Source organism: Chlorocebus sabaeus, chromosome 1 (assembly GCF_047675955.1).
Source record: "Chlorocebus sabaeus isolate Y175 chromosome 1, mChlSab1.0.hap1, whole genome shotgun sequence".
Taxonomy (NCBI): Eukaryota; Metazoa; Chordata; class Mammalia; order Primates; family Cercopithecidae; genus Chlorocebus; species Chlorocebus sabaeus.
This window is the reverse complement of record NC_132904.1, coordinates 84,722,803-84,735,636: the sequence shown is the minus strand read 5'-3', so window position 1 is coordinate 84,735,636 and position 12,834 is coordinate 84,722,803. Positions and strand designations below refer to the sequence as shown.

Genomic DNA, 12,834 nt, shown 5'->3' with positions numbered 1-12,834 from the left:
TGATATTTTAGAGTCCAAAGGACTTTCCAGAGATCTTGCAACCTCACTGCCTCATTTAAACCAGGGGACTTTCAGGTTCAGAGACCTAGGCAACTTTTACAAAGATTTTACTGAACTGCTAGGCCGGGGTGCTTACCAAGCTACTTTAATCTAAAAGTCTTAAAAATATAAACCGAGAGTAATTTCTTCCCACTGTGAAGAATGATCATGAGACCTAAATGAGTACTGCTGGAAACAAACTGCACATACTTCCTGCCTGGCAAAGGAGCTTGCTCACCATGGTTGGCTACTGTCCCTGAGAGAGGAATCTCCTACCCCCAGAGAGGCAATAAAACTGAAGCTTCAGGATCCCTTTCAAGGCCCTAGACCTAATTATATATTTTTGATTTTGCATTCTTTTGCTTAAAAAGCTCCTTCCTCCAATGTTATCAGCTTCAGGACCCAGAAATCCTGAACTTTGCCCTGCCTGTCCTACCTCATAAATCAAAATGTCTGATGTTCCAATATGCTCTTGCTCACAAGAGGAGAACAGACAACGGTGAGGATGACTCTGCCTGGACCAGGCTTGGGAGAACAGTCTGGGGCTGGTGAGAAAGTTGGGTTGGGTATAATTCTGAGGGCTGACCCACAAGATGTCTCAAACTCCTACCTCGTTTCTGCCCTAGGAGCTCGTTGGGCAGACAAAGTCTGTCTCTCAGATTTACAGACCCAGGATTTTAGAGCTGGCAAAATTTTGTCATCCTTCCTAATTTTGCAGGCATTTAGAATGGCTTCAGCATCTTGTGCTCCTGAACTCCCCTCCCTGGGAAGTGAGGTGACATGGTTGGCTAATTCTTTAAGCAGGCAGAATATCTGTCTCACTTATTAGATATAATCTTCTTGGTGTGTCCCTGCTTGGGTGGAAACCAGTGAATGAGGCCTACCCAGCTAAGCACTTCAATAAAACACAAATGAGTGCAATTCTACACACTGTCACTTAGTGTCCATTCCGAGCAAAGCTTCTGAGTTACTCTCTGAGGAAAGATAAAACTGCACAGGACAGTGCCTGCGGACAGTATTTAAAGCGTGTCCCTCATTTCACATTAATAGCTACCATTTATTTACCGCCTACTGTGGACCCAGCATTTTCTCAACAACTTTATTTCTATTTATTTATTTATTTAGAGACAGAGTCTTGCTCAGGTCACCCAGGCTGGAGAGCAATGGTGCGATCTTGGCTCACTGTAACCTCTGCATTCCTGGTTCAAGTTATTCTCCTGTCTCAGTCTCCCAAGCAGCTGGGATTACAGGCACCCGCCACCACGCCCGACTAATTTTTGTATTTTTAGTAGAGACAGGTTTCACCATGTTGGCCAGGCTGGTCTTGAACTCCTGACCTCAAATGATTCACCAGCCTCGGCCTCCCAAAGTGCTTGGATTACAGGCATGAACCACCGTGCCCGGCCACAGGTATTATCGTTCTCCTTTTGTTGATGTAGAAACCAAGGCTGAGAGAGGTTATGTGACTTGTCCCAGTTACACATCTAGGGCATCCCTCTGCTTGTTTGGGGCATGTGGAGGCTAAAGTTTAGGGTGTGTCAGGCCAGAGGAGGAAGGCAGAAGCCTTGCCAAACCTCCTTTCTCCCTTTCACACAGGACTCTGTTTAAGCCCCAGTTCTAACACATACTAGTTACGTGTGCCCTTGAGAAACGTGCTCTTAATCTTGGTTTCTTTATTTATAAATTGAAGAAAATAACCCACTTCATAAAGCAATTGAGAAGATGAAACGACAGAATGTGAGCAGCGCTCCATTCACAGCACATTCAGGTACAAAATAGCTCATTTTGGTATAAACTGCTCACCCCCTAGACCTGAATGCCCAATTTCTCATTTCCTTTATGTCTTTACTAAATTGTCTCCTTCTTACTGAAAACTTCCCTGGCCACCCTATCTAAAAGGCAAACCCCATATAATCTCTTCACATCCCCTTTCCTGCCTTATTTTATTACCAATTAATATATGACAAATTGTACTTATTTTGTCTTGTCTGTCTCCACCCACAAGAAGGTAAATTTTTTTGAGGCCAGTAGTCATTGTCTGCATTAGGATTTCTGTATCATGCCAAGTACACAGAACTGTGCATGGTGAATGGTAGTACTCAATGTATATTGGTCAAATGAATGAAAACAAACAACAACAACAAAAAAAAGTTAGGAACCTCAAGACCTGTGCTTGAATTTGGCTTTTTTTCCTTACTATTTGACTCTGGGTCCATTACTTAAAATGTCTAGTCCTTAGTTTCCTCATTTGTAAAATAGGAAGAAAAATAGTATCTATTACTAAGACAGCTGGGAAGATTAAAAGACATAATTTATAAACCCTCTGGCATATAGCGAGTGCTCAATAAATGTTTGCCATTATTATTATTTGTAATAATCTGACCAATTGTTAAAACTGTCTTTCTGTGCAGCTCAGACTTTTTAGGATATGAGAAGAGGCTAAAAGTCACGAGTGCCCTTGGCATTTTCGGCCCAGCTGTCCTCCTTGTTAACTGATTGCCAGTTGAATGGGTGTGAAAGTGCTCAGTGTTCACACCTCCAAGCTGCTGAGAGGTCAGCATTGCCATTCATTGAGAAAGAACAGGCTGGGGGAGCTCAAATGACTTACTTACGGTCCCTCAACTTAAAAACTGGGACACGCAGGAACCAAGTCCAGCCAGTCTCCGGCTTCCTAACACTGTACTTTCTCTCTACAGTGTGGGGTGGTTCGGAGCCCTGTGACTTCAGACCTGTGTTCAGCGGAGCCTTTCACTGGCCATCTCCCGCAGAGTACTTTTTCACAATCAGTTTTCTCGCAAGCAAAACGTGGAAAATAAGATCCACACCTCATAAGTTTGTGGCCAGGGTCACAGGCGAAAACAGCTCTTCGGAAACTCTAAAGCGCCAGATAAATAAGCACTGCAACACGCTACCACACACGAAATCCTTTCAGCTGCCAGTCCCCGGACTAACTCCTGTCTCCTCCCCTCTCCAAGATCGCGGAATAGGAAGGAGGATTAACCCCTAGGGGAGGAGTTCCGCCCCCTGGCCCCCGCCCCGCCGCCCACGCCTCTCCTTTGCACCTACACTTGCGCTCCCCAAGTCTCTCTCCTGCGCAGAGCCCTGGCTGCGGTTCCCTGGTCTGGTACTGCACGGCCGGCCGGCCGCCAGGATGCAGGCGCCGCACAAGGAGCACCTGTACAAATTGCTGGTGATTGGCGACCTGGGCGTGGGGAAGACCAGCATCATCAAGCGCTACGTGCACCAGAACTTCTCCTCGCACTACCGGGCCACAATCGGCGTGGACTTCGCGCTCAAGGTGCTCCACTGGGACCCGGAGACTGTGGTGCGCCTGCAGCTCTGGGATATCGCCGGTGAGCGCCGGGGGAGGGGGTCAGGGGACTAGAGCGCCTCGCGGCCAGTTTCCAGTCTTGAGGCAGCGGCTTGTGGCCAAGCGTGAGATTAAAATCCCTAGGTCGCGAGACAGTTTTTCCTGGTGGGCTGGAAACTTAGTTTCAAAGAAAAGAAAAATGTTTGAAACTTCAAGTGCATTCCCTGGAGCTTTTGGGCTATTGCTTTAGCTCCTTCCCGCACAGTCCCCTGGGATCTCTCTGCCCAGAGCAGGCCTCCCCAGGGAACCTGAGGAAGATTGGCTGCAATTGCATTCTGCTCTCCACTCCAGCTCGTTTTCTAGGCGTGGGTAGTTCTGCCAATGACGCAGCCCAGTGTCAGGCACGGCCTTCCGTGCAGGGGCCGACTGAGGGGAAGCCCCTAGGCTGCTTCACAGCGGAAACCGGGATAGTTCCAGGCTAGCTGGAGTTTGCCCATTCCTGTCTTCCGTCGCTCACTTTATTTCAAATTTTGTCACCTTTCTCTCTGCCCTTAAGACAAAGGAGTTTGAGATTTTTTTTTTTTTTTTTTTTTTTTTTTTCTTTCAGGAAGCCAAGTACTTTTGTGTGTGTATGTCAGGGGCAAAGTATTCTTTCTCCCTCTCTTTCTATATTTCTCTCTCTCTGGCTCTCAGTCTTCTATGAAAAGGAGATTGTGTATATATTTTAAGACCATTTTTATGTAAGGGCCTATGATAGCCTTATGATTTCTTGATTTGGCCCTAAAGTTTTCATTGAGAGATCTGGAAAATGAGAGTTTTTTTGTTTTTTACAATATTGAAAATCAGATTTTGACTCCACAGGTTTGTACCAGAAGTTAGGCCTAGTCAAAGGTGAGGGTGCAAAGTATCTACTTCAAGTATGCCTTGGACAAGGCTGTTTGCAACCTGGGCATGACCAACTCCTCATTACAGATTTTAGCCCTGCTACTAACTAACCTGCTCAGTGGCTTTGGACAAGTCTCTTCAGCTCAGTTGCATCATTGTTAAGTGGAAAGGAGTTGGGCAAGGGTCAGGGATCTTCCTGCTCAGAAGTTTTAAGGTCTTCTGGGATTCTCCATGGAAACAATTTCAGATAGTCTTACTTCATGGTCTGTGACACCAGGAACCTTTCTTTATAAGTGCTGGACCCAAACTAGCCACTACTGTTTCAGAAAATGGGTTCATTTTAGCTGATGCATTTGATTGGAAACACTTTTATCATGGCTTGAAGCCAGAACAAATGTGGAAAATTTTTGAAAGGGCATTTGTGATCTGGGGACTTTCATGCCTCTTTAATCATAGACTGCCAGGACTTACTCTTTTAGCATGTGAACAGATGAACAGATTCATGCATTTGGAGTCATCTTCAACTGCTCTAGTAGCAAGGGGGTTATCAGAGAACAGAAGATGTTATCAGCCACTGTTGGATGGGGCTTTTCATCTAAAAAACTTCTGTGTACTTTCTTGCTGCGTGTCATAATGTCTGAAAACCCTCTGGCTTCATGAAAGTCCTCAGGATTCAGATTTAGAAATGGCTTACTGTTTAAACAGGGATGTAGCTGTAATTTGGACTTCTATGTACCATCCAGGTAACAGCATGACAGCAGACAAGTTCTATGTCTGTAGATTTCAGTCTCCTCACATAAACAGAGATGGAAGGGTATAGTGATTAATAGCTCAAATTCCAAAGTGGAACTGTCTCCATCTGGATCCTTACTTTACTCTGCATGTAGTAGGCAATCTTAGGTAACTTTTCGAACCTCCTTGTTTTAGTTTCCTTACTTGTAAACAGGGAGAATGCTTTCTCCCAATAAATGACAGGTGAGCCACCAACACTGCTAGTTGAAGGTGATCATGCCTGTTCTCTAGGAGATCTGCAAGGATTATTATCACACTAGCTAGCATGTTTTGAGCCTGTATAAATGCTAGGCAAGAAGGATTATGATATACAAGTGCTAATTAATTCCTAATAAATTGTGATCCCAATATTACATATATATTTTGTCCCCAGGTTATCACCATTTTCAGTTTTGCTATTTTACAACATACTGTCAGGAGTACTTTAACTCCCAAGCTCGAAAGCACTTCGTTAGCCATGTTTGTAGACTGAAGTTGCAGTGGAGGCTATAGTCACAGAAGTCTGTATAAATAAGAAATCTGGAGTCTTGGAAATTTCTTTCTACAGATACTGTGGTGTTGTTATGTTCAACATCTCAGTAGAGGAGCTTGTTTTTTCCAGAGCTCTAATGCTCAGTGGTAATCTGTCTTCAGCAGCCTCAAGCCCAAAGGCCCTGTTAGCTGAATTAGAGATTGGACAGCAGGCACAGTGAATTGGGTGGAAGCTAGGCCACTGTGGGAAATGGTTGGAGCATGCATGTGCTCCACGTTTCATGGTTTAAGCTGCATAGTGAGCCATGCGGATAATGAGTTCATGTGAAATCCAGCCTCAACTGCCCACCCAGACTCCAGTCAGCCAGGTGTACCTTATAGTACTTTGAAATCACAGCCTGTCTATCCAAGATAAGAAGGCATCTCTCCCTCCCTAGTGTTCAACTCTGGTGTGTGCCTGGAGAGAACAGGTAGTGGAGGTTAGTGGGCCTAGCTTTGAGAAGGTTGTGGGTGGTGAATGAGATAGAGAAGACCTGCACTATTCTGACAGGATATCATATACACTTGTTATTAAGGGAATCTTGGCTCAGCTAGACTCTTGATATTCACTTGGTTCAATGCCAAATAGGGCCCTTTTTATCCACTAAATTCCCATGATGTATCTCTTGTAGCTGTGTAGATTGGCCAGTTTGATCTTGAAAGACTCCAAAAAGTATCTCTAGGGTCTTGTGAGTAGGCCTTGAAACAAGGTGACAAATCCCACCAAATCGCATAGGGGACAGCAGTTGGCCTGGATTCCAGTGATTCCATGCTAGAGGGTCAGCTGGGTCAGCTGTGTGTTGAGAGGCTCCTGATAGAGTCAGAGAATGAAGTAACTTTGCCTGAGGCCACTCAGCTAGTAGAGGAAGAGCCAGATTTGACGATGCTGTTTGCACTTGCTGGCCTGTGAGTGCCTGGCACACAGCTGGCCCACAGGGATTATGCATCCTTCCTTTTTAAAAGTGTTGTTTCATTAGTAGGTGGGTTAACCTTACCTTCTCCTTTCTAACTAGATTTTTGATATTATTAAGTACCCCTGTGCATTCAGTAAAAAGAAATGAATTAAAATCTATTTCTAAATGTTTTATCTTGATTAGGATGTGAATTTATAAGGTTTTTGTGTTTTGTTTTGTTTTGTTTTAAAATAGATCAGTTAGGGAAAAGGAAAGCAAAAAGTTCACGCTAGAGACTCCACTTTTTTATTACTCTCCAAATCCAGAGACTATAATTGCTTATTCACACTTTCAAAAAGAACTATACTATTTTGTCTAGAACTCTTGATGTGCTTTGGGACTCTGATGCAGGCATTGGGACATTTATAGGGATAGTAGCTAATATTTCTTAAGCCCTTATTGTTATGCATGTCCAGGCATATTTAATCTATAATTTCCCAGTATAATAGCTGGTTAGGCCACTAGAATTTAAAATTGACCGTTGAATCTGTTTTCAAAAGATTTGCTCTACTTCCCTTAATTTAAAAACAGAACACTTCAAACTAGTTTAAATGTATTCTAAATTATATATACTCTGAAAATATAATTAGGCAAACTGTGAAACCTTGCTGAACCTCAATTGTCTCATCTATAAAATGATTATTTAATTTTCCTGTGATACTTATTTTATCTTTTGTAGTCTCTGCAGGTAAAATGTTATATTATCACTGTACTCAGGGTATAGGTAGCACATGGTCATTTATTCCAGCTTCTTAGTAGCTTTGTAACTTGTGTGAGTTACTTAGCCTCTATGCCTTGGTTTTCTGTCTGTAAAATGGGAATAACAACAATATTAGCATCTTAGAATTTTTATAAGCATTAAATGAGTTACTTCATGCAAAGCTGTGCCTGACACATAATAAATGCTGAATGAGTGTTAGCTGTTATTCCTGTTATCATAATTATTATTACAGACTATTTTCACATACATTTTCCCACTTGATCCCCCAGCATTGCTGAGGGTGTAGACAAGCATATGGTCCTAAACCCACTTTTTATTAAAAAAGATAAAAAATGAGAGAGGTAAGAGACATGCCTGAGATCGTAAGTGGCAGAGGAGAAGAGGAACAGTCAGTCTGTTTAGCTTCAGCTTACTTGTATGAGTGAGATAACCAAGTCTGTTGGTAATCAGAAAACCCAACTCTAGTTTTATATTGCTATAGTAGAAAATAAATTAAGTGGGCAGACAATTTAGAGAGTGTTTCGAGTGATTCTTTACCATGTAAAAGTTTGACTGCAGAGCTCTGCTAAATAACAAATGCCTCTAAATACTTAAAATAAGATCTACCCTGTAAGAAAAATATTTCCACACAAGGCACATCTGTACCAACTTCCTCCACCTAAGCCATATGACATGACAGCAGAAGAATACATTAACTGTCACATAGACAAAGTAACAGGATGAAGGCAGCCCGGTCCCAGTGTCAGGAGTCCTTGGACTAACTCACTCTTCACACCAGCAACTCTGACACTTATTTGGGTCACAGTGGTATGTTGTTTTAGGATTTGTAAAGTGCGTTCAGGTTGTGAAATTCAACCAAAGACAGGGTTCAGACTTAACTATCTCTTTAGTATCTATTTCTAAAAGAGTATTTCTTCAAGCAGTTTTACAAGATGGGTCTTAAATGTCAAGGTAATAGGTCTAGGCATGTAGAAAGAGCTAAATTTGGCGATCAGTATGTCAAATAAACCCCCCCCCCCAAATTTATACTGAGGCTGAGCCATGCTCCACTGGACAGTTTATTGCCTTGTTTCTACAGATTTTCTAAATACCACATAAAATAACGTGCTATGTGCTTATGGGTAAATAATGTGTACAGTGAGCAAAAATGGTGAACTTTCCAAGTAGGAATGAGGGATATATGGAGAAAGTGCCTCAAGGCAGGACATGGTGCGTCATCTGGGTTTTAGAAGACTGATTCTGATAGAAAAGCAAGTAGCAGCATGACCAAGGAAAGCTAAGGCATTTGAAAGTGGGAGAGGATTGGAAAAAGTAGCTCTATATGTGTGATTGGTTTCTGCAGCAAATACATGTACATATATATAAAGTGGCTGGTATGTGAAAGTACTTAGGTGAGGGGAAAACAAAGAAGGATAATAATTGAATAAGATTTAATTCTTCATCCCAGCTTCATCAGCATGACACAAAAACAAATCACTGTAACAGTAAGTAAAAAGCACTGATAGATGTAACTTCAAAACACTCTCATGGTGCAGAGATGTTGTCCACACCACATCCTCCTACTCTCTGAGACTAAATCTGAGGAAGTTGCACAAAACCTCAGGACTAGTATGATGTTTCCTGTGCTCTTACCTAGCACCAGCCATTCCCTGTCAGTGTGTCAGGGCTGCACAGCTTGAGACAGAATTTCATCGTCTGGCCCTCTAATCTGGTCTCCTTCGCTTGAGGATCTCATGCATTCCCAGGGCTTTAACTCTATGCAGATGACTTTAAAACTATGCCTATATCCTTGACTACTCATGAGCTCAGCCTTACAATTCCATCTTCCTGCTGAACATCTCTACAATATCTCACCTACACTGCTGGTGAACATGTGCATAACGAAGTTTGCATGAAAACAGGTTTGTTTATTCTATTAATAAAGTAATATGTGCTCAATGTAGCAAAGCTGGAAAACAGAAAAGAAAAACAAGAAGAAAGAAATTCAAACAATGTATCCACATTTGCCCCACTTAATGATAAGTAGTAAATGATGCTATTTGTAAGTCTAAACTAGACATTTGTCCACATTCACTGGACTTTCTAGTTTGTGTTAACCAAAATACCTTACCCCCAGTCACTTAGACTTGAAACCTCTGCCATCTTTTCTCTTTTGACCCTCATATGTCACCCGTCTCCAAGTCAGATAGTAAAATGCCTCTCTTTTCCCACTTCCATAGACCAGAGACAGCACTTTTTTACATACCTGTTCTGGTATCATAGCCTCTTAGCTAGCTCTAATCTCTGCCTCCTCCAGTTCTCAGGTGTATCAAAGCCAAGTTTATCTTCCCAGAACATCTCTCTTTTGTATTGGCTATAGATTACACAGGCTGTGATGAGAACAATGGAGGGGATGAGAATAAAGTATTAGGGGGGCTGATAATTAGAAAATTAGAAATATGATAGATCCAAGTCATAGAGAAATTGAGGAATGGGTTTGTGAAGTCGTTGAATATAAGAAGTGACTGGAGTACTTGAGGCCTGGTGAAGTGAAAAGGAAACCCAGGGTGTCTCTCCTATTGCGGTCTTCTTGTGAGGAACACAGAAACTGTCATTAAGGGCTCAAGTGCTACTTATTTTTTTATTTGTTTTAAAATGCAGTTTTAAAACTTGAAGATTTGAGAAGTATAAGATCTTGCCTGAGAAAATTTATTAATTCACTTGATAAGCAGAGAGATTTAGGGGTGATCTAAATAGGTTGATATTTGTTCTTACGGACTTTTAGAGTCTGGTGTGGCATAAAGATATTTATTTCAAAATAATTATTAAGTCACTGATAAGTGATCTGTTGGGAAAGTGTCAGGTGCTAAAAGAAAGTCAACCAGGGGACTTACCCTAGCCATAACATGGAGATGAGACGACATCATGCAGGCTTCAGTAATCTGACCTAGCTGAGGATTACAATGTGTGAGGAAGGTGGTGTTAAAAGGGATGCAGTAGACAAATTAGGAAAGGTCATATATGCCGAATTAAATGTTAAGAGTAGTGAAAGTGAAAATTCCTTCTATTTACCAATTTATCAAAGCAATATTTGCAATTTAAATACTATAGTAATTCTAACAAATAGGTCTTCTTACTTCCAGTTTCATAGATGAGGAAGCTGGGCCAAGCATAAGTAGAACATGACACTTGGTATATAATTGTTGCTTAGTAAAAGTGGTTTGGTGTTAAGCAGTCACTGAGGTTCATACTAACGTCATCACTCATCTGGTAAATTTTTGAGAATAGATGTTTTGACTTACACTTAGAATCCTTTCTCTTCCTCTTCTGATGATTCACTTTGGAGAGTCCTTGAAAGCTTTCAAACCATTGAGAAGCTTTATTTATGTTACTTTCTTAGATTCTGAGATGCATATTCCCAGAAGGATACAGTGGACATATTGCTCCTGGAGTGGGAATCAGGTTTATTCCAGCGAGGGAAGATCCTTATCTTCTAGGATGGTGTCCTTTTTTTCAATAGCCACATCTTCTTCATAACTCCCCGGAACTGTTGCAGCAGTTGCCGCCTGCCCATGCCCTCCTCCAGCTTCCCTGCCCATCAGTTTGTAATCAACAGTGGTGATACCCCTCATCATGGTGCTGTTCTCCAGTTGATATTCTCATTTGGGATCCATCGGTGGAGCCACAGCATTTTTAGAATTAAAGGCTGAACTTTTTAGCATGACAGTCAGGACCATCATAACTGTCAATCATTTGCCATTCATTCCAGTCTTCTCTCTCACATCTATGATTTTTACATTCCAGATCTTACAGTGGCCCCATTATACCTACCTTCCCCTTTATGCTGTGGCTCACATGGTTGTCTCTGGCTGAAAAAAGCACATTCCTCTTGTTAACATAGGTAACTCCTGTGGGTCCCTTTCACTCTATCAATATCACCTACTCCAGAATGTCTGTTGAAACCATGAGACTCAGGGAAATACTTTCTCTGCTCCCATAAAGTTCCATGATTATTCCAGATAGAAATATTTTACTATTGCATTGGAATGTCTTTTTCCTCCAAAGTGTATCCCTGGGTCCTAATATAGTATTTGGACATGTGGTAGGGACTCAAGGAGTATTTGTTCAATAAAAAGTTTTTCAGTCAACTATTGCATCAGTGCCTTAATTCTAGACATATCATTGATCTAAAAATTTCTTCAATAAAAAATAGACTTCTGTTCATGATTGAAAAACTTCATGACTTCATAAACATTAATATATAAAAGTATAATTTAGAATTGAGAAATATGGCAACCACATTTTTTTCAGGTTTTATTTTATTTTATTGTTTTATTTATTTATTTATTTTTATTATACTTTAAGTTCTAGAGTACATGTGCACAACGTGCAGGTTTGTTACATATGTATACTTGTGCCATGTTGGTGTGCTACACCCATCAACTCGTCATTTACATCAGGTATAACTCCCAATGCCATCCCTCCCCGCCTTCCTCCTCCCCATAATAGGCCCCAGTGTGTGATGTTCCCCTTCCTGTGTCCAAGTGATCTCATTGTTCAATTCCCACCTATGAGTGAGAACATGAGGTGTTTGGTTTTCTGTTCTTGCGATAGTTTGCTGAGAATGATGGTTTCCAGCTGCATCCATGTCCCTACAAAGGACACAAACTCATCCCTTTTTATGGCTGCATAGTATTCCATGGTGTATATGTGCCACATTTTCTTAATCAAGTCTGTCACTGATGGACATTTGGGTTGATTCCAAGTCTTTGCTATTGTGAATAGCGCCGCAATAAACATACACGTGCATGTGTCTTTATAGCAGCATGATTTATAATCCTTTGGGTATATACCCAGTAATGGGACGGCTGAGTCATATGGTATTTCTAGTTCTAGATCCTTGAGGAATCACCATACTGTTTTCCACAATGGTTGAACTAGTTTACAGTCCCACCAACAGTGTAAAAGTGTTCCTATTTCTCCACATCCTCTCCAGCACTTGTTGTTTCCTGACTTTTTAATGATTGCCATTCTAACTGGTGTGAGATGGTATCTCATTGTGGTTTTGATTTGCATTTCTCTGATGGCCAGTGATGATGAGCATTTTTTCATATGTCTGTTGGCTGTATGAATGTCTTCTTTTGAGAAATGTCTGTTCATATCCTTTGCCCACTTTTTGATGGGGTTGTTTGTTTTTTCTTGTAAATTTGTTTGAGTTCTTTGTAGGTTCTGGATATTAGCCCTTTGTCAGACGAGTAGATTGCAAAAATATTCTCCCATTCTGTAGGTTGCCTGTTCACTCTGATGGTAGTTTCTTTTGCTGTGCAGAAGCTCTTTAGTTTAATTAGATCCCATTTGTCAATTTTGGCTTTTGCTGCCATTGCTTTTGGTGTTTTAGTCATGAAGTCCTTGCCCATGCCTGTATCCTGAATGGTATTACCTAGGTTTTCTTCTAGGATTTTTATGGTATTAGGTCTAACATTTAAGTCTCTAATCCATCTTGAATTAATTTTCGTATAAGGAGTAAGGAAAGGATCCAGTTTCAGCTTTCTACTTATGGCTAGCCAATTTTCCCAGTACCATTTATTAAAAAGGGAATCTTTTCCCCATTTCTTGTTTCCTCAGGTCTGTCAAAGATCAGATGG

At 41.3% G+C, this 12,834-nt stretch overlaps 1 protein-coding gene across 1 annotated transcript in view; it reads left to right on the top strand.

Moving 5' to 3' along the window:
• The first annotated feature begins 3,063 nt into the window (after window positions 1–3,063).
• The window catches only part of RAB38 (RAB38, member RAS oncogene family), a 59,738-nt gene continuing 49,967 nt past the window's right edge, over window positions 3,064–12,834 (top strand). The window contains exon 1 of the mRNA XM_008020455.3: window positions 3,064–3,392. Within this exon, the coding sequence (XP_008018646.1) occupies window positions 3,191–3,392 (202 nt within the window). The 5' untranslated portion in view covers window positions 3,064–3,190. The remainder of the gene's footprint in view (window positions 3,393–12,834) is intronic.